Source organism: Tachysurus vachellii, chromosome 1, assembly GCF_030014155.1.
Source record: "Tachysurus vachellii isolate PV-2020 chromosome 1, HZAU_Pvac_v1, whole genome shotgun sequence".
Lineage (NCBI taxonomy): Eukaryota > Metazoa > Chordata > Actinopteri > Siluriformes > Bagridae > Tachysurus > Tachysurus vachellii.
The window spans coordinates 25,806,715-25,833,250 of NC_083460.1; the positions used below are offsets into that span (position 1 = coordinate 25,806,715).

Sequence of the window (26,536 nt, forward strand, 5' to 3'; positions counted from 1 at the left end):
TCTCTCTCTCTCTCTCTCTCTCTCTCTCTCTCTCTCTCTCTCTCTCTATTTTTGAGTGGTACTTTATCAAAAGTCAGACAAGCTCCAAATTGACGCTTGCAACAATGGCCTTTATTTTTAATTGAGAATAGCAGTAGTGTCATTTATCTTAGGAATATCTTCTCTCAACATGTGTGGCATCATGCCTCCTTAATATATCATTACATTACATTGACCTTGCGACACAACCTAATGTGTTATTGACATTTCTCATTAGCCACATTATGCTTTGCGGGTCAATGATGGGACTGATGGGGCCCACACGAGAGGCTGACAATTTGTAAACATCATTAAGTTAATTTCATTTTTAGGAAGTATAAATCACTTGCCAGTCTGGCTGGATGAAGCTTATCTTCCCTAAACTGGGAATGAAAGCAAAGTGAGTCAAAGACTTGTTTAGTGTGTATCATTAAGACAGTCAGTAAAACATTTAAGCGTGTTTGACAAAGTCCTTTATTAATAAATATGTTTAACTATTTCCTCATTAACAATGGGCACATTTTATATTTAATAATTTCTTTTAAATTTTAGATAAAGAAATTTTTTATTGCTTCTTTAAGGCAATGCTTAAAAAATACTCCACTTTTTCTTTTCTTTTTCTTTTTTTTAATAACTTTAGAGTCTTTACCAGTTAGTGATCATTGTAGGCCTTTATTTTTTAAATTATAATATTAAGATTTAATATCTGCTTTACTTGCTGGTTTATGTACTTGTAACAGTAATAAAAGAGCATAAATGAACATAATTCAGAAGTGCGTATATGGGTTTACTTTGTTCACATTTGGTGTCACTGCCCTTCACCAGCTCTGTGTGTTCTGCTGAGCTGCATATGAAGTGCATGTGGGATCAGAGGATCAGCTCCTCACAAAGCTCCCCCAGTCTCATTAGACCAGCTGCGTTCATAGCTTCTGTAGCGTCAAACCCCCACCCTGTTCTTTTTTTTTTTTTTTTAAACAGAGTTCTATTCTTACATGTGCCTTAATGCATACAACATTTACTGAGTAACAGTGGTATTTTCTATTGCTTTCCTAGTACAGATTTTGTATGGCTACTTTTGTGACTGCATTATAAGAAATATCACCAAGGACTAGTAAAAAAAAAAAAAAAAGGCTTGTATGCTTTGTCAGGAAACCACAGAAAGTGTCGGTGGCATCCTGACCTGGATTTAGGCAGCTATTATAATGAATGCTGGCTGTCTGCTGTCAACGCCCTGAGTGGCATTAGTCTGAAAACATAAAGTATCAAGCAGGTTGGGATTTTTTTTGTCCTGGTGGTATTTTCTCTTTATTTTTTCCTTTAACGAAGACCTCACATTTTCCCCTTTTTGATGAATTATTTACACAGCCCTCTGTTTGGAAGTACAGATCATTTAAGTGTCAGATGCTCTGAGGCTAGACAGCCTCATGCTCGTTTTTTTAATTTCTAATTTTCCTGTGAAAGTCAATATTATATTAGAAATCTATTATTTAAATTTTCAATTTAGTGTGGCTGGACAGTGGAGGACATCCAATTTCTCTTGGCTGCAACACCCCAAACCGCGCACACACACACCTGCACACACACACACATACACGCACACCTTTAATCTCTAATTTGTTCCTGTTTGTTGCACTGTGTTGGCTTCTCTGTGGGAGGGTCCCAGCCAGCTAAAATGCCTGGCAACTGTAACCAAGGGGCAGGGATAGCCAGACTGGTCATGTTTAAGTGATTTGAAGAAAAGAGAGAGAGAAAAATAACATGAAGACAGAAATAAATTGGGGCAAGGAGCTGTTGGAGAAATGAGAGAGAGATAAACACCTCTGAATAGTTTTTTAATGGGAACGATCTTGGTCTGTCTCAAGGAAGATTGGGGAAAGGGGGAGAGGCAGATAGGCATATTTGAGGAGTTGAAAGAGAAGTAGGACCTCAGGTGCAGCTCGGAGGGAAGGCGGGGAAAGTATGTGTGCATGTGAACATGAGAGAGAGCCTGGCAGCAAGGGAGGGAGTGTGTGAAAAAGATAGAGCACAAGCGTGAGCGAATGAGTGAGCGAGGGAGACCGGGAGAGAGAGAGAGAGACACTGAAAGGGGAGAGGGAAGTAAAAGCCACTCGCAGCATCTCTTTCCCACTGCGCCAGCAGTCCAGGGCTGCTTATCACCTCTGCGCTGCTGCTTCTTTGTGCTTTTGTTTTTGTTAACGGTTTTCTTGTTAATCTTTGTTTTCCTGTTTACTCCGTTCTTATCATTTTGAATTTTTCTGCTCAATCTTTTCCGTAATTGCTGAATTGAATCTTTGGGCACATACAAGGAAAGGACTATTAGATAGCTGGAACCGCTCACTGAAGACTTGACAGCAGGACCATGCAGACTCTTTACCTGTATCTCCGACAGATTGTTCTTTTCTTCTTCCAGTGTCATCATGTGTTGCTAAATGAAATTCTGCTGACAGGAAAAAAGGATGTAAATCAGTAGGAAAACTGTCGGATTTGGACTTCAGAAAAACTGACAAGTGAATTGAGGCATACGTTTGTAATGAGCTTTGTACATTGAAAACAGTATAAAAGGGATATGCAGAGATTTTGGGCACCTGCAAGCGAACCTGTTTGTTTGGAGAAACATGGATGCATATGTAGTGGCTAGGTATCAAAACGTATCACTTTTTCAGGATACCTGAAGAGACAATTATACCTTATGAGAGGTATTTTTTGAAATGATGACCTTATGTTGAAATGATGACCTAATGTTATTCATTTGTCACATTCAAAATGTCCGATTCTGCAGAAAGTAAATGAATTGGGAGAAAACTGAGTAAAGACAGTCTTCATAGCAGTTCTGTTCTGAAATTTTGACCATTTCCATTTTGCTCAAGCTGTGGACAAAATATCGAATCTAATATTTTTCCCTTATGAGGACCATCAAGAAAATCAGTAGACATTGATGTTGCAGCTTGTCAGGAAAGCTCTGTTCTCTGTGGTAAATGGTTCCAGTAATCAGCACTGACATGATGCTCTTTTCTAATGCCTACCATCGTCATTGCCAGTAGTCTTTTGTTTGTTTGAAACTTTTTTACGCATGACTAAATGGGAAAGAAACCTGGACTTTTATACTCTCTTTTTTTTTTTTTTTTTTTTTTTTTTGCCAGATATCTTAATTTTTGCTTATGCTTATTTCTATGAAACCCAGCTATGTGCGAATCAAAGGTGAAAAAGAAAATTAGATAGAGTTGTGTTTGCTGAAGGACATTACAGACAACGGGTAAACTGCAGTCTGTCTACATTGTGTGAAGAACCAAGGAAATTGGAACTACATGAATTGACTGCACCAAGACAATGAACCAGTCAGGATTGATTGAGCCTGTCCCAATTGGAAATGGTAGCTTTGGAAATACCGTGAGTATGTCCCCGAACCACTCATGTCCTCTGAGCTGGGGACAAAATGAGGGCATGGCAACTTGCATCTTAGAGACAACTCTCATTGTGCTGCTGACCGTGCTCATTATTGCTGGGAATTTGACGGTTATTTTTGTGTTTCATTGTGCCCCTTTGCTGCACCACTACACCACCAGCTACTTTATCCAGACTATGGCCTATGCAGACCTTCTGGTGGGACTGAGTTGCCTGGTGCCCACTTTCTCTTTACTGCACTACCCAGCCGGTGTCCAAGAGCCACTCACATGCCAGGTGTTTAGCTATGTCATCTCGGTGTTGAAGAGTGTTTCCATGGCTTGCCTGGCCTGCATAAGTGTGGATCGCTACCTGGCCATTACTAAGCCCCTCTCATACAACCAGCTGGTGACACCATGCCGTTTGCGTTGCTGCATCGTCCTGATATGGATCTACTCTTGCATTGTGTTCCTGCCATCATTCTTCGGTTGGGGGAAGCCTGGATACCACGGGGACATCTTTGAGTGGTGTGCTCATTTCTGGCCAACTTCTGCTCTGTTTACTGGCTTTGTCGTGTGCCTGCTGTATGCTCCAGCGGCCCTTGTGGTCTGCTTCACCTACTTTCACATCTTCCGCATTTGTCAGCAACATAATCGGGAGATCAGTGAGAGAAGGGCTCGTTTTCCCAGCAATGAGATGGAGGCTAGTGAGGGGGGGCACCATACAGGTCATGGCCCTGACAGACGCTACGCCATGGTGCTCTTTCGCATCACAAGTGTCTTCTACATGCTTTGGCTTCCCTACATCATTTATTTTCTCCTGGAGAGCTCCCACATCTTGGACAGCCCTGCGGTGTCTTTCATCACCACCTGGTTAGCGATCAGCAATAGCTTCTGCAACTGCGTCATCTACAGTCTGTCCAACAGCGTGTTCCGGCTCGGCATGCGTAGGCTCTCGCAGACGCTCTGTTCCTCCTGCTCCTTCAGCCCTTGTGCCCAAGATGACAAGGATTTCAGAGAGCCAAAGCCTAGGAAAAGAGCTAACTCGTGTTCAATCTGAAGAAGTTGTCTTGAGCTGCTAATTATTATTTCGACTTGGAAGTTTTTGGATTTGTGCAATTAATATATTAACTTGAAAATGAGTTTATCATTACTGAAAGGTTCACCTTGTTGGGTTACACCAGATCTTATCTGAACCACACACAGTTAAACCTCCTGTCCTGTAAATAAAAGTGGCATTTGCCTTGGTAGTGCATATATCACCAAATGATTGGTGGATACAAACATAACCTGGTTGGATTTGTTTTTTTGTTTTTTTTAACAAAATATGCAAAGCCAGACTGTAATGCACCACACACACTACCATTTCCAAAAAAAAAAAAAAAAAGGTGAACTGGTATGAAACTATTGTTACTGACGTCTCTTTGTGGATGCTATGTTGATATAGGTTATAGATTTTTAGATTTTTTGATGAATATATTTTTTACATTCAGCTACATCTGCTACCAAAATGGCTGCTATATCAAGAGGACATTGCTTAAGGACAATGTCCACATGAGCATTTCAGTAAATATTAAAGAGGACAAAAATCATTTGAAGCATGTGGCACAATCACAGCGAAGCTTGGCATATGGACCTTTGTTAGTGTTCTTATTATAGCACAGCATACCTCCAATTGAGATGGGTGCAAATACCCTGACAGCAAAGACTAATATAAGGCTTGGAATTTTTATTATTTTATTTTATTATTAATTTTTTCCTGCAAGGTCAAACGAAAAGTTAAAGGATTCAATCCAAGTCACTGATGTGCATTCCAGATGTCATCTTTTTTATTTTTTTAAAAGATACGCTGAATTATTACATACGCACAATATTATCAATGCCTTTAGCAGTCGTGAAATGTACCTTAGTTCCCAGTGGTATTACACCTTGGCAGTATGTAATTAAACTTGTTCACCTGCAGTGGCTCTGTGACCCACTAAAAATCACACAACGCAGCAAACTCAACATTTTTTCTGTTTAATCAGCATAAGGTTCAGTTGGAGTGCACATTTCCTCGTATGCAAGCAAGTCATTTTGTTTGCACCTGTGATTTTTCAGTGTCTGTTCCTCAGATATATGAAGAATTAAACTTTTGTGTAAATTTGTTTTAAATAAATTACTTTTTTACAGTAGGACATTTTTTTTAATACATGTTTGTTTTAGCAAGCATAACCTCGCCTGTCCTTTGACAACTTTTGTATGGTAATAGATTTATTTTAAATTATACTGAGCGAGCAAAAGAAATCAGAAATATGGTGACATAACAAATATAGTTTAATCACATAATGCAATTCAAATAATTTTCTGTTTATTTGTTCATTTAATTGCTTTCAGGTGTTTTGCTTCATTTGTGTAGTCTGCAAAATAAAAAAATCCGGAGTGATTTATTTTCCCCCATATTAATTCACCATTTTCACGAGCATCCGTTTTCACGATTTATTTGTTTTTTAGTACACAACATATGTGTAAAGTGAAGTCAGAGAACAATTCTCTGTTCAAGAATTTGTTGATTTAAAGACGTCCTTTCGTGATTTAAGAAAAATTACACATTGATGGCATTTAAAAGGTTTATTCTAATTTAGGAAGAAGGAACATTGTGAACATGGCAATCTCTGTGAAACATGCTGGTGGGTTTATATTTATTAAAGTGATCTTGACAATTACATGAAAAACTGTTGCTAAATTCTTGTCAGTTTTCACTTGTCCTTAATATGTAGGTGAATCTCTCAAGTTGTAAAAAAAAATATATATATATAGTCAAGTTCACCACTTTTTATCACAGAGAACGACTAGCCTAGATGTCTACACAGAAAGAGATAATCGAGGACATCACTACATTGGTGTGCTTTTAAAAATTCAATATTTTAAACAATAAATGATTTATCTATCTATCTGTTTGTTTATTTATTTATTTATTTTGCAACATCCACATGGATTTGATAGCTGGTAAATTGGAGTTTATATGTGTAGCAGTATTAGTATTGCTGTACAGCTGGTGTGTGTTACCTTCTGAAATTGTATGATTATCTAGCGATGACACTTTCCATAGTGTAGGTACAACAGTTTTGCTGATGTTAATTGAACCTTTTTTCTGATTTTATTTTTTTTTTAATATATATATATAATTTTTTTTAATTATACAGTATATATTTTTTTATTTTGGAAGTTTTGTGAGAAACTATGATTTTCTGTTGCTGCCAGTACAATAAAAGTGAACAGATAATACTTGCCCTACTGTGACTGGACATTATTTCTTTAAAATTCTGCATTGTGAAGACTATGACCTCCGTGATCTTCCTCTTTATTCCTCCATCCACTAAATGAATGTGAATAATAGTTGAATAACATTATCATAATTATGCTTGCCATGGAGATAATAACTTGGCATTGTGAAAATCTTAATTAAGCCTGAGACCCTGTGGTAAGGATTTTTTTCCAAGCTTTAAACCCCACAATATAGATTGTACTTATTGCTAGAACAACCTCATGCTTCTTGTTTTTTTTTAGTTGTGCATCATGCTTTTGTGCTGACGCTGGTCAGATTTGGCACGTACAGTGCGTGACTTTGATCGTCTGATCCCAGATCAGCTTTTCTGCTCTGCTGTCCTTACTGGCTCCTGCAAAGGTTAAGGCTTCCCATCAAAAAGGAAATTAGAGCTGTGCCGTTAGAGTTTGGAGGGGAGAGGAAATTAAATGACCTTTTTTTGAAGTCTAATGAGCACATCAAATGTTTCCATGATCCTGGGAGTCTTTTGGACCTCAGGACCCACATGAATAAAGCATGAGCGTTCTCAGTGGCCACTCACTGTATGTTTGAGGCCATGCACTGCTTCAGGGAACGTTTGAACTTACTGAGCTTACATTTGTGATATGACCGCATTCTCCAGAAATTGTTCCTGAAGGAATTGTGTTTCAGCAGTCACTCTGTAACAGCTTCGTGGCTGGTAATCATCTTGAAGTGTCCTGCTATCTGTGTGTAGAGCCACTTAGCAGGCGTAGTGGAGTAAAGTGGTCTAGATCGAGCTCCTGAAGGCCTGCTGTCCTTGACGTGTTAAAGTATGTCTCATCACAGGCACAGGCACCAGATCGGTTATTAAAGATGTGCTGCTTGCATCAGCGGAAAACATAAAAATCTAGGTGTTAAATTTACAGAGGAATTCTTAGACAATAGTTGTTTGTCCTCAGAGTAAATTACAAGCTTGATGAGTATAAATATTCACAGGAGAAATCATTCATAGGGGGGGCACGGTGGCTTAGTGGTTAGCACGTTCGCCTCACACCTCCAGGGTCGGGGTTCGATTCCCGCCTCCACCTTGTGTGTGTGGAGTTTGCATGTTCTCCCCGTGCCTCGGGGGTTTCCTCCGGGTACTCCGGTTTCCTCCCCCGGTCCAAAGACATGCATGGTAGGTTGATTGGCATCTCTGGAAAATTGTCCCTAGTGTGTGATTGCGTGAGTGAACGAGAGTGTGTGTGCCCTGCGATGGGTTGGCACTCCGTCCAGGGTGTATCCTGCCTTGATGCCCGATGACGCCTGAGATAGGCACAGGCTCCCCGTGACCCGAAGTAGTTCGGATAAGCGGTAGAAGATGAATGAATGAATGAATGAAATCATTCATCTAAATGCAATTTCACTATTACAAGAAAAGAGAAGTGAACAGGAACCAAGCTATATGCATAGAGCAGTTCCACTGCTGTATAATAATAATAATAATAATAGTAATGTAGATATGGTACAATGCCACTTTTTATTATTATAACCCAGTACACCCATGTTTTATATGAATACTGGGTTTTTTTTCATTATTACGACATCAAACTCTTTTCTGCCTAAAGGTTGCTAGTAGTTTGTTGCTGTTCTTTGCTCCAGAGTTGGTATATTGCCTCTTGCCTTGGCTTGACTCTGGCTGACAAGACTGTGACACTCCTTTGGTTAAAAAGGCGACATCGCTTCAGTCTGGTTTACTGGCTTTGACATTCGCTTTGTCAGGAGCTCAGCACGGCTACTCTCTGTGGGAAGCTGTCACTGCTGCAGCACTCGTACCTCAATTCAAAACAGAAAAGAAAGTCTGATGTTAGAAATGGGTGTGGACGAGTTGAGCTGAGGATGTCTTGCCATGTTACACTTCTACTGGGGCCTTCGAAGTATTTTTAGACCCCACTCTGTCCATGTCATTGCTCAGACATTTATTGCTTTTCCTTAGAAGGCCACATTCAACATTGTTGTGTTTATGTAACTTTCCACTGTATGTGCCGGTTTAATGGGGCATAGATTCCATATGGCACCTGATTAGTTATTAACAATATTAATGCAGTTTCATGAGGTGAAAGTCAGAGTGTACTATAGTTCTTTGCACAGACAAATTCAGAATTATTTGCACCTTTTATTCAAATCGACATGAGCTTAAATATATGGGGCAGATGTATAGATTTATTTTAAGACCATATTTATTTCAGACACATTGTTCTGCATAACACGGGTCTAAAAAAAGTCAGCACTTGTTGAGGGATCTTGGATTCTTTCCTTCAGGCAGAAAATTCTAACCATTAAGTTTTTTAAGGTCTGCGCATGTGGACTCCCTTATTAATTCAGGTTGAGATCGCAATTGGAAACAGATTTGTCCTCCAATTTTATTTGTGTTCATTTTGTACGAATATATAATGAACCGATAATGCATTTTACTCAAATATGCTTATTATTATTATTATTATTATTATTATTACATTTTATGTATTGATTTTTTTAAAGAGAGGTTTAACTCATTTTTACTTTCATCTGGACTCAAATAAGTGGTCAAATATGAAGCTTACACAATCATTAGTACAAATGTACATCTTTAATGTACTCGCCCTTAGTAAATCATTGGTTAGGGTTTATATTGTGATGCAGGTGGGAAAAAAATTCATCCTACACACATCTCACATGACTCATGTTTTACTGAAACAATTACATTTAAAAATGTCTGTTTTAGTCCACAGCCAGTGGTTTAAGTCTGGATAGAGATACATGCAGTATATGAACTGTAAAAAAAAAAAAAAACAGATACAGACATTGGCACTGTGTTTTACTCCTTATGTCTATCATGTGTAGGGTTGGGAACCGAGAACCGGTTCTTATTCAGAACCGGTTCTGTTTTTTAAACGGAACCGCGCGGAATTTTCAAGTTTCGGTTCCAAACGCGGTTCCGATGCGATGATGGGCAAAGCGCTTTAAATAGCCATGTCTTACCTCATGAATATTCATTGTTTACACTGTTTACAGTCACGCAACCAAATTAACACCGTTTACCACAGAAATCAGTCACCCGCGCTGCTGTGCTGAGGTACGCTTTGTGTTAAACATGTCTAAAAAAAACATGTTGTACATTCGTGTCAGGAACTTTTATTCTGGAGCAAAATTACTATTCTTTTAAAAAGTTCTTGTGGAAATGAATCAGATGGAAGATGATTGTACAGATTGCGAAGAGAGAAATTGAGAGAAAATAATTTTTGTACATTTTCGTAACTGTAAATTAATGTGGAAATATGGAAATATTTGTCAAAGCCAGCTAACTTCTACATTTTGTTTCATGTCTCTCACGCTCCAGTAGGAAAGATACTAGGCATTTGTTCTCCCTGCCAGTTTTTCATCCATATGTATGAATGCGACCAAGAAAAGCTTACAGTCCAAGCTGGTGAATATTTATGAAAATCCTCTTCACGCTGTATTATGAATTCCATTTAATATTAATCTGTGCCGTCGTACAGCTCCAGAAGTCGTTCTGCTTCTTGAAAAGGCAGAGCAGGAAGAACACCTGTCCCTTTCAGAGAAACGCAAGTTGAGGCTTGCATGTTAATCAAAGCCAGAGCTGCTCTCGTTATTCACAGTGTTAATTCCCCAAGTGTCTTCAGGCTTACTGGTCATTGCTAATTACCGCAATTTGTACCTTGTGCATGCATTTTGGATGGGATGCAGATGGACAGCTTTGTGATTTGTTTTAAGGAAAGCCTAGCTTATCACTTAACACAAGAAGCTAGCTCAATCCAAAGTAATGATGCTAATATCAGATCTACAGGACTTTTGTGCAAACCACAGCTTCTCAACATTTGACCTGAAGCCTAAGAAACCAAACCTGATTTTAAGAACAAAAAACTCACTTTCTTGGTGAGTGGCATCTTGTGTTAGAGGGCACTGTTGTGTACTCATGATCCACCAGTACCAGGGCTACAAGTCTGACACTATAGTTTATCTCATGCAGATCTCAGACAAGCCATTCATCTATTCGTCCTAATGTGGAACTCTTCTTCTCTAAGGCCTTCTCTGACTTTAGACCATTAGAGTCCAGCTTTTGCCTCCACAGTCTGGTATTTTACTGAACTTTATCTACCAGTTCCAGTGTGGCTTGTGATGATTCAACCGTGACCTGATCTAGCCTGTTCCATGCAGCCCATCAGCTTGGCCAGCAGTCTGTTGCCATTTATACCTCGTGAATACAGATCACATCATGGACATAGATTAATGAAATTGAAATTTAAGTGTGCTGTCAAGCTGGGCATTATGTTTGGAGCAAGGGCTTGTGTCTGTAATGTTACAATAAGATGCTATTTTCTGCACTGGTGGTTGCACAGAGCGACCTCTGAGTCCCTGCATTCATGAGTACTTCAGTGACATCTGAATTCATATATATTTGTGGTATTGCCAAAAACCAATCTGACTGATTCAGTATTCTCCAGGCATGAACGAATAAGAGACCTCGCTACATCTCTGTGGTAAATTCAGTTTGGTACAAGAGACTGAAACTTGTGGAATGCTTTAAGGAGAACTTGACTTGCATGTGTGATGTATCTCAATGGATTACCACCTTTTGTAGAATGAGGTGCTTATCAACAGTGGGTATATATTGGCATAATGGCAGTTCTTACTGACATGAGGGAATATTGCTTCTAGTGGACAGTGCAATGTCCCACACGGAGGTAACATCACTCATGCTTTTAGGGAAGTTCTTAGCTTCCTACAAGGTTCTAATTCTTTAGTTCAGGTGACCAGTTTGTAAAATTGTAAATCCAAATTCTGACACCTTCAAGCTTGATAGGAAGTTTTGTATAAAAGCTGCTGAGTGTGAATAATATGGAAACCTAGCCCAGTGCAATTTATCATAATCACACAACACCTTCAAATAAATATGGTGGTAATAGGGCTGCTGTAACAGGGAAAGGACCTATTTTGCACACCATCCTCTACCTAATAATGAAAAAAAAACCAAAAAAAAACCTTGTTTTGACTTCAACATGTATTTGTATGTCGTGTGACTCTTTTGGATTGGTCTTGAGAGCTATGTACATGAGACTTGACTTTGACTCCAAGCTAAGGGACTTTAGTCATTAGTGATTCACAGTGACATCAGTTAGATGAATATAGGATGCTAAGTAGTGTGCATGTGGCTTTATAACTCTCATGAGGTGATTGCCTGCACCCTACAGTATGTAGTGTTCACTACTCGTCGCATAAAGGCCAGAAAACTCCAGATGCACCATTCAGTACCAGCAGGAACGCACCGTTTTTAATAGGTTACACATTTCCTGAAGATTTTGTGTTTACTGAATGAAAACCTAGGTAAGGATTTGCAAATTCTGTTGGAACCAAAATACTTGGCTTTGCATTTCTATTTTTGGCATTTGTATTTGAATATTAATGATCACTGTTGGTAATTCGTTCTGAAGGAAATGTGGTTGAGGGAGCGAGACTGAGAAAATAGAGTGCTGACTTTTTACATCGTCATGGAAACAAAAAGGCAGATTTGAGTCCCTAGCTTTCTACTTGTGATCACTGGTAATTAATTATGATTGTTAAGCTCTGAGGCAGTTACCTCAGGATAAAGCTGTGTGTTTGTTTTTGCGCATGTGTCCACAAGCCTATTTTGCTATTCTCCAGCGGCTGTGAGTCATCTGAATCCCTCCCCATTGTTTTCTGTGTAAAACGCTATGGAGGGATCGTGTGACCCCAAGCCTGAAATAGCAGTACGATGGAATAACCAGCTAAAGTAATTAGTGGCTGAACAAACAGGTTTTGAGCAGACACAGAGGAGGGGAGGGTGTGTGTTTAATGGGGTTTTCAGGTGAAAGTGAATAACCTATCCTTGTGGAATTCTTTCATTACTATTGAATTCCCCACAGACATGACCAGAGATCACATTCCACTTTTTCAGGGTTTGTTGTCCCTGGCCTTTTGAAGTTCAGCTTGGTTTTTGAAGCTTTAACATGTTAGCGAGAGAGCAGGTCCAGCACTAATGACCCTGATGATAACTAGACAGGAGGCGCACTGCATGAGTCTACAGGCCACTTTCTGCCTTCTCAGGCTCTCTCTCACACTCACACACACCATATGCACATTCTCTTCTCCTCCATCCATTCATCCATCTATCTGTCTGTCTGTCTGTCTGTCTGTTTCTCTTTGTATCTCTAAAAGTTTTCTTTTTGTCTCTTTTATCTTTTATTCTGTGTCTCTTGCTCTCTCTCTCTCTGTCTCTCTCTCACTCACTCTCTCTCACACACACACTTTTTTCTCTTCTCTCCATCTATCTATCTATCCATTCATCCATCCAAACATCCATCCAAGCACCAAGTTGTCCATCCATCCATCCATCCATCTATCTTGTTTTTCTTTATATCTCTTTTTTCTCCCTCTAACTTTCTCTTTTTATCTCCTTCATCTTTTATTCAGTCTCTCTGTAGTGTCTCTGCCCCCCCTCTCTGTCTGTCTTTCTCTCTCTCACTGCTGTCATGTTTTGCCTTTCTGTGATCATACTTGACTGTGTTTTTGTGTGGCATTTGTAAATGGCTTCACTTCACGTGCGTTCCTTCTCATCCATATCTTTGTGTTATGAGAGAAGACAGGCCTGCCAGAGCAGTGGTTTCAGCTCTTAGACAACAGGAGACGAAGATGCTGTGCATCTTACTTATGCACATGCAGGAGATGCACAGTGTAAAGCTCCTGTCAACTTACTTAACTTTTTTCTGCAAAAGAAAAGATTCTATTTGTTTTTTATGTCAGAAATGTCATGATTGCTTGTGCTTCTTTTAATTGGCCAGTGCTATACGAGGAGCAGGTGTCATCAGGTACAACCGTACAGTATATGATTCAGAAGTAAGAATATTCTTATATCAGCTTTCCCTGAAAAGTGAGACTGCAGAATATAGCTGCCATGTTAACATTATATAGTTCACAGGATTTTTCAGTTATTTATGTTGCATGGTAATGTGTATATTTACCAGAGCAGCTGGACCATGTTCAGGTAATCGTTGCCTTTATAATTTACAAACAAGTCACAAAGCAACAGACAACTGAGTCACGATTCTGAATCAACTGGAATTCTAGTAACTTTAGTTTCTGCCGATATTGAAAAAAATAATCCATAGTCTCATTTCCTGGGGTTTGCTACAAAGGTAACACTGATCTGTTTGGATTTTGCAGGTTATTCTATAATTTAAATTAAACATTTAATACTTTAGAATCCATGGTTAACTCTGTTAAAATATTATAAGCCTGTGAGTTGTTGATGCGAAGGTCAGGGTTCAAGACACCTCACCACCAAGCTCTCTACTCCTGGGACACTGTTGACATCTTGGCTGACCAAGCACTTAAGCCAAACTTCCTAACAAGCTAAGATATGTGAAGAAAGGCATGTTACTGTGCTGTAATATGTATTTGAGTAGATATAAAGCCTCCTATCTATCTATACTACTACTATCATTTCTGGTTGATAATTCATGACCTTCGGCTCATGAATGTTGCCGGGATTCGTGTGCTGCTTTTCATGTGCAGTGTTATACATGCAGCTTTCTTACAGAGGTTCCTCTAATTGTGGCATTATTAACAGCATCACAAACACAAGCTCTTCATCCTATATCAGTCCTGAGAGGAGAGCGCGCAACAGATTCAGCCAAATTATAGAAGCTGGCGTTTTTCCAGGAGCTCATTTCACACAGCAATGACAACCTACAAGGATAAGCAGGTCACTGAGGACAATGAAGGATCACTCTGCTGTTTACAGATTAGCCTGGCTGCCTCACACAGCAGCATAATCTGTCAAAAAAAACAGCGTAAGGACCCATGTTCCCCTTTCCTGACTCCTCACTTATTTGCAATCATCTCTGTGGATGCTGCCAGATGGGTCATGTTGTTTACCACTTGACCTACATTGTGCTCTTTGCTGTTCCAGCTTTTTATTTTTTGTTGTTGTTTTTGTTCCCCCCTCCTGGCCGGAAGCAGTTTATTCTTGTGTATGTTTTTAGTGCGAGTCTGTTGTATGTACTTAAGTACACACATGTTGAGACTCGTGGTAGTAAGAAGGATTTCATTGTTCCATTTAGACAGGTGTAGTGATCATATCTTCTTATCTTATCTTATCTTATCTTATCTTATCCGGTCTTCATTTACCTTTTCCATAGCCTTACACTCTCCGACTTGTGTAACTATGGCAACCCTGTGCAGCACTTCAGGCTCTTGAGAGTTTATTAGTTTATTAAGTTTAAAAATAATACGCAATTAAAGTACTGCTTACTGAACATCTGCTCTTGTACATCATGTTATTTAATTGAACAGCTTTTCCCTTAGGGTTCTCATTATAACTCCTATCTAATAAATTCAACATTTCCTTTGAGTGAGCGAGTGTGTGATTGATTGTGTGTGTGTTTGTGTGTGTGAGAGGGAGAGAGAGAAATAGAGAGATTGTGAACATACATTGTTTTTGGGTTATTCTATAAAAAGTCAGCCATCAGTTTTAAATGCCATGCTGGGGTATTCATATAAGCGCTCATCATACTTAAAATTGTTTTTAATTAGTATGTATAATTAATGAATGTGTAATATGTATATTTTCGGATGATGTGATATGTACGTTTTTTTTTTTTTAGTCTAAAGAAATAAGTCATTGATGCCGTCATATATCTTAAAGAAAAAGAGCTAAATATTTGAGAAAACATCCTTTGATGATCCTTATAAAAGGTTGCATTTCCCATGTGTCATTTCAGTCCCTTATTGCGCTCACGTGTTAAGCAATGTACCAGCACCGTAATTATCATCTAATAGTCATGCTCAAACATGCAGTCGTTGATGCAGTTTTTTTTTTTTTGTTTGTTTGTTTGTTTTTTAATTCTCTTTAATTTAACCTGACAGAATTTTACCCACTTTTTAAAATCTCCCAACCTTCATCTTGCATAAGGCTTTGTTTTGACTTTGGTGTCTATGGTGATATGAGTTATCATGCTGTACTATGTCTAGATACCAGATACCACAGAGGATGAAAGTGAATTTGAAGAATCTGAAGATGACGGTAGTTCTTGCCAAACCTCTAGATGCAAACCCTAAATGGTTACGGATTCTTCCATCAACTGGCGAAATTCTGTCTCCGTACCAAAATTTTACATTTTTTCTCTTAGAACAACTTGAACAGTTCTTTGGTACTTTACACCATATGTTGTTTGGTCTTCTAGCTACTCACACGTTTTGGAGCCACAGTAGCCGAATTGCGTGTTGCCGATGTGATGCCTCTTTCTTGGTGGGAGGCAATCAAAAGATTTGTTAATTTCAGCAACAATATTTCCAGCCTACAAATGAACTTCACAACTACAGATCAACAGTACGGAGAGAAGAGAAGGAAGCGGGGGCCTACATCTCCCATCCCTAACCAGAACATATTCAGATTGGCAAATAATATGTTAAAGTAGGGACGGTACTGAGTTCCTGTGTGTAAGGGAACACCCAAAGTGATGTGTAGAAAGCAATCTACACCTTTGTTTAACAAACAAGAACTCTCACAAAGAGTGAAGAACATGCAGTAAATGACATGACTGACATGACCAATATATTACACGATACCAATCTGTGCCTGGATCAAATACAATAAGTTAATACGTTTGAAGTGCTTTTAACTTTATTTCTGAATTATTTGTTGCCATTTTAGAGGATTTTGTAAATGTGCTTTTGCACTTGAACATTCTTATGATCTGTGAATTCAGAATTTTCTCTGATTTTGTACCATTGATGGACATCGTTGCTCTTAGGCAACGGAAAAATATTTTTAAGAGGGAGGGTCCAAAAAAAAATAAATAAAAACTTTTTTTTTTTAAATTTCAAAATGTACCAATAAATTACATGGAATAAGTTTATAATGAATAATCAAAATGTGTGCAGTAGAGGGTTAAAAGTAAGGGTAAAACATTATACTAGGAAAAACGATGTTTATAGACAAAAGTATTAACATTCAATTCATTTAAATAATTAACGATGACCCAAATTACAGGAAATATTGATTTTGAGTAAATTATATTTGATTTGTACAAAATACGTTTAGTTGCATGATAGTTATTTTCATGGTTTAATAATCTATCTGCATTAAAATAACATAATATACAACATACATGGTTCTAAAAACAATGCATTAAAAAAAAAGGAAAGCATTCTTTGGAGCCTTTGATGGCGTGCTGACAGACGAGTTTCCGACCTGTCCAGGTGAGCAGCTGTTGTAGACCCGGGAGACCTTCTCAGGAGGCGCTGAAACAGCCAGCAGCCAGCACAGTCCTCCTGCTTTTTAATTATCCATGTGACCTCATCTTCACTTCTGATAAATCAGTGATCATGGATTAGAAAGGTAAATGTAAAGTTTGAAGTTAAGCAGATTTGTAGTTTATACTCTAGTAAGCATTTGACCAGACAGCAGTCGACAGTTGAGTATTCAATTCACGTTTATATATGGACCGAAGATTTCTTTATATGTATCTCAGACATTTTCATTTAAGCAGCCTTTTCATAGCCATGCTCAATCAATCATGAGATTTCCTGAGGGGTAGGAACTTGTGTCCTGTAACTGTGATCATGCTTGTACTGATTTGCCATGCTCAACCCAATAGAGCATTGCTGTGTGCAGATTTTAACACGTCGATCTCTTATAAGCGTGAAGGGCAATTCACACATTGTTTTTTGCCTTCTGCCTGTCAACATTGACATTTACACATGATCTGTCACACACGTTTGTTCACTTACAGTAATGTAGAGCAGTTGAAGGTTAGGGTTCTTGGCATTCCTGGGAATCAGTGTTTTTGTTGCTAGCCTGGATGCATAACCAAAAATTGACATATTCCTCTCTACTCGTACAGTGGGGCAAAAACGTATTTAGTCAGCCACCAATTGTGCAAGTTCTCCCACTTAAAAAGATGAGAGAGGCCTGTAATTTTCATCATAGGTACACTTCAACTATGAGAGACAGAATGGGGGAAAGAAGCCAGGAATTCACATTGTAGGATTTTTAATGAATTAATTGGTAAATTCCTCTGTAAAGTATTTGGTCACCTACAAAAAAGCATGATTTCTGGCTCTCACAGACCTGTAACTTCTTCTTTAAGAGGCTCCTCTGTCCTCCTTTTGTTACCTGTATTAATGGCACCTGTTTGAACTCGTTATCAGTATAAAAGTCACCTGTCCACAACCTCAAACAGTCAGACCCCAAACTCCACAATGGCTAAGACCAAAGAGCTGTCAAAGGACACCAGAAACAAAACTGTAGACCTGCACCAGGCTGGGAATACTGAATCTTCTATAGGTAAGCAGCTTTGTGTGAAGAAATCAACTGTGGGAGCAATTATTAGAAAATGGAAGACATACAAGACCACTGATAATCTCCCTCGATCTGGGGCTCCACGCAAGATTTCACCTCGTGGGGTCAAATGATCAAAACGGTGAGCATAAATCCCAGAACCACACGGGGGGACCTAGTGAATGACCTGCAGAGAGCTGGGACCAAAGTAACAAAGGCTACCATCAGTAACACACTATGCCGTCAGGGACTCAAATCCTGCAGTGCCAGACGTGTCCCCTGCTTAAGCCAGTACATGTCCGGGCCCGTCTGCCGTTTGCTAGAGAGCATTTGGATGATCCACAAGAGGATTGGGAGAATGTCATATGGTCAGATGAAACCAAAATACAACTTTTTGGTAAAAACTCAACTTTGTGGAGACTCTGTCATTGCCAACAAAGGGTATATAACAAAGTATTGAGTTGAACTTTTGTTATTGACCAAATACTTATTTTCCACCATAATTTGCAAATAAATTCTTTAAAAATCAGACAATGTGGTTTTCTGGGGTTTCTCATAGTTGAAGTGTACCTATGATGAAAATTACAGGCCTCTCTCATCTTTTTAAGTGGGAGAACTTGCACAATTGTGGGTGACTACATACTTTTTTGCCCCACTGTATATATCAATTGTAAACTCTATGGCTACATTGAGATTACAAACTTCTCTAAACTATGTTCTATTGGATTTTAAGGACGCCTAGTTTGTTTGCTGAGACTCAAAAAGTTACATTTTCTGTTTGCAAAATGACCATATCATATATCATTCCCACATACATGATACTCATTCTGTACGTAGGTTTGCTAATGACTTCCCAGTTTTTATATTTATTTAAAATAAATAAATAAATGATTATGCAGGGTTCCCACAGGTCATGGAAAACCTGGAAATCCTGGAAAATTAATGACCAATGTTCTAGTCCTGGAAAACACATGGAAAATGAGAGAAAACATAAACTGTCCTGGAAAATTATTATTTTTAAATGTTCTTGATCATTTAAAGAGCAGTTTACAACTGGTCGAAACAATTAACGTTAGTAACAGAAAGCGCTCTGTTCAGGGACGCTGAGTTTTGATGGGTTTTTTGTTATGCTGTTTAATCTCGCTGTGACGGATGACGCTGTCTTTTGTTGCCGGTTTCAGGTGCTAGGAATGGTTTAAGTGCTCGAATGTTTTCAGCAAATGGTGACGGGTAAGCAGGTTATATTAACCTTGTTCATCTGAATATCATGTGCAAGGGGAACGTGCAGCAAACTAAAGCATGCATGACGGCATTGGCCTGAGAAAGGAAAGGGTATTAATATGTGCGGTCTTTTTATTTTATAAATGTTGAAATTTCATTCACATGACAAATTGTCTTTAAAAGTATAGTTAAGTAATAGCCATAAAGTGCACGTTGTTTTTAAGACTTCTGGAGAGAAGAACATATTACTTTAGGCCGTGAATCTGTGATCCTTGTCTTTTTTTTTTTGCTAAATTTGAAATGTCCTGGAAAAGTCCTGGAAAATGATCTCTGAAAAAGAGTGGGAACCCTGTTATGTAATTATACAGATAATTAACTTAAAATGTTTTCTATCACATCTTACATGTGTACGTACAATAGCAGCAGTAAAGCTCTATGCTTTGTCACAGTTTGCATTTCATGGGGTTTTTGCATGTTTGCTTCCTGCTACTAGGTCAATTCAGGGTCAGATCTTTCTTTCAGGATGGGGGTTGTCTGTTCTAGATTACCCTAAGTGTAAAAGAGTGTGTGATTGTGTGTGGTGCCGAGTGCTGTCTCCATCCCAAGTGTATGTCAGCTTTCTATCCAGTGTTTCTAAGATCCACTGCAACCCTGACAAGGATAAAGTGCTTACTGAAGATGAATGAATAAATTAAATGTGCTTCAGGGATGAGAAACAATAGTGATTAGAAAATCATTATTCATCAGACAGCTTTTCGTTTCTGATTCTTAAGGACTCGGATACATCCAGTTCAGCCTGTGACATACTGGAGTGAAAGCCAGCCTGAATGACCCCCACAGCAGTGCTGTAACGTTAGCACACTGAGCCTGGTGTGTGTCTAAGAAAGCTGTCCATTTTTTTTTTCGGTAGAATAGGTAGTCTTTTATGGGGTTATTTGACAGAATATTTTTTTGTATATATATTTGTATGTGCATGTACGAGAGGGAAGAAGTTCTGCTGATTTGGCATGTTCTCTCCCAGTGACACGGCTAATAACAAGCCGTCAGCGCGATCACACACAGCGCGCGCATGCATTATGCATGAACAAGATTAATCTATCTCCGCGCTACCAAAGCTCTCAAACCTTCATCTTCCTCCACCTCCACTGCTCACATTCTATTTTGTTGTTTGCCACGGCTGGCCCATATGATCAGGCTAATGCAGCTGTTTGTCAATTTCAATTATGGCCTCCTTTGAACTGTAGACTACATTCACCTAAGGAAAAAATAGAGGTAATATTCTTCCTGTCAGTCAACCCCTCACTGTGTTTTCTCCTTGCTTTACCTTTCTTTCTCCATTTCATCCCTTTTTGCCCTCTGTTCTTAAGTTCAGCATTGCTGCAATTCATACTCAAAGACAATACGATATAATAACAAATTACAGTACATATTGCAAAATAAATACATTTGGATAAATAAACATATTAGCGGAATTGAAAATACTTTTAATATGTAACAGCTTTTTTTCCCCAAGTAGACAACAAATTTGCCTCATTTATCTATGTTTATGATGGTAAAACAGTGACATTGGATATAGTTATAAGTTCTTTGCTCAGTTCTAGTTCCTTATGGGCAAACCATAGGACCACCACTAATGTTCCTCATTCTCCTATGCTTTGTCTTCTGAACAGAATCTCTATGCATATCTATTATAAAATAATTGTGTTTATCATTTCATCTAGTGGTCCAAGAGAACATGGTTAATGGTTTTTGGGTCAGATCCCATGACGGTGTTAGATTACACAGCAGCTTACTGTGCTCTCATTCAAGTGTGTTCAGCTGCTCTAATAGTATATAGGAGGAAGCAATTGTGAAGACTTCTCTCTCCCAGACAGGTAGATGCTATGGAATAACTGACTAAATTGAGATGAATTTGGAAAAGAATAAGACGTAGTTGGACCAGTAACTACACAAATATGGTGTAAAGGTTATAGTGTATTTTGTGGTATTATCATTACATGGTGTCAGAACATCATCAAGCAGGTTATCGCTTTCTCATGAGCCTTTTGTCAGCCGTGCAGTTTTCAGACATTCTATAGTGACATTCCAGACGGAAGCCGCCTGGTTTAGCCCCTGCTGAGAGCGTTGAGACCACAATCGATACCCTCACACTGTGTCCTCAATACTGAATCAAGATCCAATATTCTAGATCCATCTGTCCCTGAGTGATGGTGTAAAAACTGGAAGACACTCATAGCCAACGTCGTCTCCCAGCACGGCTCACAGGAACGTTATTCACGGTCAGCTTGCATTTCTGAGATGTTCACTCCAGCTTTTATCCCTAGTGCTGATGTGTTGTCAGGCTGATTGTAAAGGGTTGGGACCCACTGAGGGAAAAGACTGTGCATCAGTCCTGACTTTAATGAGACCAGAACAAGCACTGTGGGGGTTTTGAGTGAGAAGTATTGTTAGTGACTGTAATGTGCTTTCTACAGATCTCCAGACATGGATGAATTCCTCACTGGTAAATTTAATGTGAGGTTCAAATCACTTCATATGATCAGATGGCAATGTTATATTGGGTACAGAACAAAGCATTTTTTGTGTAGTAGTCAGGCTGGTGTATTTAATGTTAGAGGATGATTCTTCTTAGTCAGTGGGGGAAATGCCTCCACTAGAAGTGTGGATTGTAGCAGTCAACTGTGAGGTTATAGAACCTCCTGGCTATTAAACATCCTGCTTCAAAACAACATTCAGATCAAATCAGAACTTACAGAATGCAGTTATGTTTCTGCGATCTGATTGGCTCTATATACGCACAGTATTTGACAGTAACTGATTTCTGCGTTAATGCGTCAGGTCAGTTTGTGAAATAAGCTAGATTTAATTTTTCAATGTTACATTAAAAATGTTAATATATTGAATTGTTTATTGAAAGTAAAAGCCACTCTGCTTCCCCTTATATAATCACTGTAACACACATCTTCCAGTGGCCTACTGTTTTATATAATGCTTAATGTTTTTGTGTATAATTTGTCACATATAATTTTGTTTTATGTTGTATTTTTAGTAAATGTTGTGAAGCTTTGTCATTTAGCAAAGTATGCTGCATACATGTACAGTAAATAGATTTCAGTCATTGATCTGAGGTAATATCTACACCTTTGCACTGTGTACCTGAGATTTAAAAAGCAACCTGCTTTTGCTCTGCTGTGTCCAATCTATCTGTAGAGACTTTACCAAGGTGAGCCTGCCACCGATCAATAGACATAAAGGACACCAGGGTTCTCTTTATCCAGATGCAAGAGTGAATCAGACAGACTGAACCTGGTGGTGTTAGCTTCCTGAAGTCAGTCAACAGCAGTTAGGTGTTCAGTGCATTTCTTAAACACAAATTATTAGAAGCAAGGTGGCTTAAGCTGTTATGTCCATGTAAAGGTTAAAGATGTAAGAGCATTGGTCTGATGTTGAATTTTGCTATTGAAGAGGTGGTGTGGTGGAGGTTGTGTGTTCTGAATTGTATCACCATGCCCAATGTGTACTGCCCTGTTTATTTATGAACTGTATTTGTCAGTTACACAGCTTTTATGAGGCAGTTCTCAAAGTAGCATTTCATTTTTCTGAGAGAGAGAGAGAGAGAGAGAGAGAGAGAGCTACAAAGACCCAGAATAAAAAGAGATGCAGGAGGTTGCAGAAGACAAAGGCACAGGAAAAGAGAGAATGTGAAGGGGGAGAGGAGAAGAGAGGAGCGGATGGACAGCCCAGTGAGCATTCAGTCACACAGCATTGTGTGATCAACCCCATACTGTGGCAGAATTGAAGCTTGAGTCCTTCACTGGTGATAAAAACTCAGCTTACAGAAATAATCAAATCAGCCCGATGTTCCGTTTACACTAACTTTGTAGATCAGAAGTATCATATTATAAGTAGCACTTATAAGTGCTGGTATGGATGCAGGTTTTTGTTTCAGCCAAGCAGGAGGTACAAAAAAGATGTTATTTATATGTCATTTATATCTTTGCTCCCTGCCTTCATCAATTGGATTTGCATCTTTTTTCACAATAACATTCTAATAAAAAACAACACCAATGTGTCCAAAATATAATTAAGCAGTTAGTATATATACTGAAATTTCATGGGTTCTTGTGTGCCATCCCTATGTGCGCGTGTGTGCGCGTGTGTGCGCGTGTGTGTGCGTGTGTGTGCGTGTGTGTGCGTGTGTGTGCGTGTGTGTGCGTGTGTGTGCGTGTGTGTGCGTGTGTGTGCGTGTGTGTGTGTGTGTGTGGTGTTGTTGCTTGAACACTTCTGCAAAGCTTTGGCCATTGTAGGTTATTAGCTCAAGTTTCACTTTCTAAGTTCTACCTGAAGAACCTGTTCATTTATTTTTGAGAAGTGTACAGTCCAGTGGTTTCTTCATGGCTTCAGACCGTACACTCACTCTAAATAAGTCGCCTGCACGTGCCTCCCTGCTGCTGGCTAATGTCTGTGTACTGGTCTGTAATTAGCGAGCCACCCCCTGTTCTGTCCAGACGTCCCAAAACACAGCAAGTACTACAGCACACAGGCCATATGCACCGAGTGCTGACCACAGACTCCTCCGCCTGACTACACACATCTAGTGAGATGATGAGGGGCTAATGCAGCCCTTAACATGGCCAACAGCTGTATATTACCCCAGCTGATTGAGTCTGTGTTTATTTATAGTCCCATTAATTTGTGATATGGGGAAATTAATGGGGTAAATGTGTTTGTGTGTGAAGATGTATGTTTTGATTAATGTTCCCAGTGCAGTGGTTTTTCTGAACCCTGAAAACACAATCTGTACATTGTATTGTGTATAAAGCTGGACAGAAATTGTAATATGAAGGAGAAGGATATTGTTAAATTCAGTGTATAGTCCAACTGTCTACCGACAACGCACAAGTTTTGTTTAAACAAAATGCAGTTTTTCATCCTTTGCGGATTAAAATATGCCAGCACTCATAACTAGTTTGCTGTCTAGGCTGATGCTACCAGAGACAAACTTGGAGACATCCATGATTTTCACCACAGTTTGTAGCCAGAATACACAAATACTTAAAATGCTGAAAGATGAATATGATGCAGTAATGAATTTAAGCATTTATTTTTTGATATTTAATGTGTTAACGTGTTAAACACCTTAAAAAATATTTGTTTGAACTCATCTTTTACAGGTGTGCCCTGGTAGATTAAAAAATTAGATTAGTTTAAAAAATTAATAGCATCAACAATTGTGTGTCTATTCCAGGTTTGTTGTTAATGGGAGAAAAGCAAGCCACTGAAGGTGGGAAAAGAGAGAAACCATATGAGAGCCATTGCACTGTGTAGACCCTTCTGTTAAAATACTGTAACTGCTTGGAAGATTAAACACGAAAAATACATTTTAATCTTAATATTGTAAAGTTTGATTATTGTGCCATGAACATTTCAAGCTGTAAGCATCCTAGTGTGCACTAGCTACGTTGGGGCTGAGTTAGTGTTAGAACTATTATACAACTAGTCATGGGAAAAACAAAAAGAACCCCTTTCTTCAATTCTGTGTTTTTATTTAAAGTTCCTGTATAACACTTGTGTGGCCCTGTTATGGATGAAATTGTAAAATTCAACGTAGGTATAGTTTCTTTTTTCCATGTCTGTATTTTATTTCTATTTCATGACTAAGTGGGATTCTTGTAGTCACTGCTGGTTGAGTAAGTAGAACTAATACGCGTTTGAAACCCTTCACAGTTTTTCAATCATCCTGTCTTTTTGTACTAGCCATCTTGTCTAGTGTGCTAAACCTTTATCTAGTTCATTGATTCTTTCTGAGAGGATACTGTGTCGAGGTTATCATTTAATCTGACCTCTGCTAAGTGTTATTTGAGGTTGATTGCATCAATATTTCAACCTGGAATGAAAAAGAACTGACGGTCAATGCTGCACCACTCGGACACGGTTTCTTAGTAGCAAGGGACTCTTTTTATAGACCTCTAAGCGTCTCTAATTTTCCAAGTGGCAGCAAAAGCCCATGGGTGAAGTGGAGACGTCCACTGCCATCTGCCTGCTCTTTGTCTCTCAAACTGGAATCCAATTGAAGGTGACAGATTTTGTTCTAGTTCCTGCTTTGCTTTGAATCTTCCCTCCACCTTTTAACATACAGGGCTTTGTTTTTTGTTCTTTGTTTTTTCCTTCTCCTCATGCTGCATCAGCTCAGGTCTTTTTGCAGCCCTTATGTTAAAGGAAAAAAAAACTGTAAATAGGCTTTTGACTTGCTGGCATTGACCAAAAGCTCTCAGGATGGTAAAATGATCATTCATTCATTCATTTTCTACCGCTTATCCGAACTACGGGGAGCCTGTGCCTATCTCAGGCGTCATTGGGCATCATGGCAGGATACACCCTGGACGGAGTGCCAACCCATCGCAGGGCACACACACACGCAATCACACACTAGGGACAATTTTCCAGAGATGCCAAACAACCTACCATGCATGTCTTTGGACCGGGGGAGGAAACCCCCGAGGCACGGGGAGAACATGCAAACTCCACAAACACAAGGCGGAGGCGGGAATCAAACCCTGACCCTGGAGGTGTGAGGCGAACGTGCTAACCACTAAGCCACCGTGCCCCCGTAAAATGATCATAAAGATATAAAATAAAATAGTGTAAACCATCTTGTCTTTTCTCCTCCTCCATTTTTATTTTTTATTTATTTAAACAGATGTGCCCATATATTTGGCCTGAGAACATGCCACTCCTCTTGGAAAAATAATTATGTTAATTATGTTAAACGCCTCATGTTAATCACATTATTTAATATTTAGCAACCCATATATTAATATTTTCAAAGTATTTAAGTCCTTTACAAAAGTGAAATGAATTGGATTAAAACATGAAACCAAACTTTCTCCTTTCCTACAGCTGACTTAACACTCAGTTTAAAAAATGTAGCTGTATTAAATTATAGTGAGTTGCTTTTATGAAAAGCAGCAGAGATGAGCAGCTCTGTTACAGCTGTGGGTGGATCTAATTTCAGGGTCTGAAAAAATGGAACCAGAAACCTAAAAATAAATATAAGCCAGACAATATTGCATGAGCTAGAATGTTTTAAAAAAATCAAAATAAAAAAATACAAACTCAGAATTAAAATGAAAAACTAAAAGATCTGAAACTAAATACACTCTGAATTAAACACTGATAATGCTAACAGTAAAAGTTCAGATACTCTTTAATAGAATCCTATTAAATGTGATGCATTGTGCTTATTATAATCCAATACAATACACCGTTGCTCACACAGTACTGCTCCTTTGTTTTTCCATTAGAATT

The 26,536-nt window shown here is 38.8% G+C and overlaps 2 protein-coding genes across 3 annotated transcripts in view; both read left to right on the forward strand.

The window, feature by feature from the left end:
* rabgap1l (RAB GTPase activating protein 1-like) overlaps positions 1-26,536 on the forward strand; it is an 86,554-nt gene that overhangs the window by 27,902 nt on the left and 32,116 nt on the right. The gene's annotated exons all lie outside the window — the stretch shown is intronic.
* On the forward strand, positions 1,602-4,728 carry gpr52 (G protein-coupled receptor 52). The gene has a single exon (XM_060864584.1). The coding sequence runs from the start codon at positions 3,346-3,348 to the stop codon at positions 4,456-4,458; it is 1,113 nt and encodes a 370-aa protein (XP_060720567.1). The 5' UTR covers positions 1,602-3,345; the 3' UTR covers positions 4,459-4,728.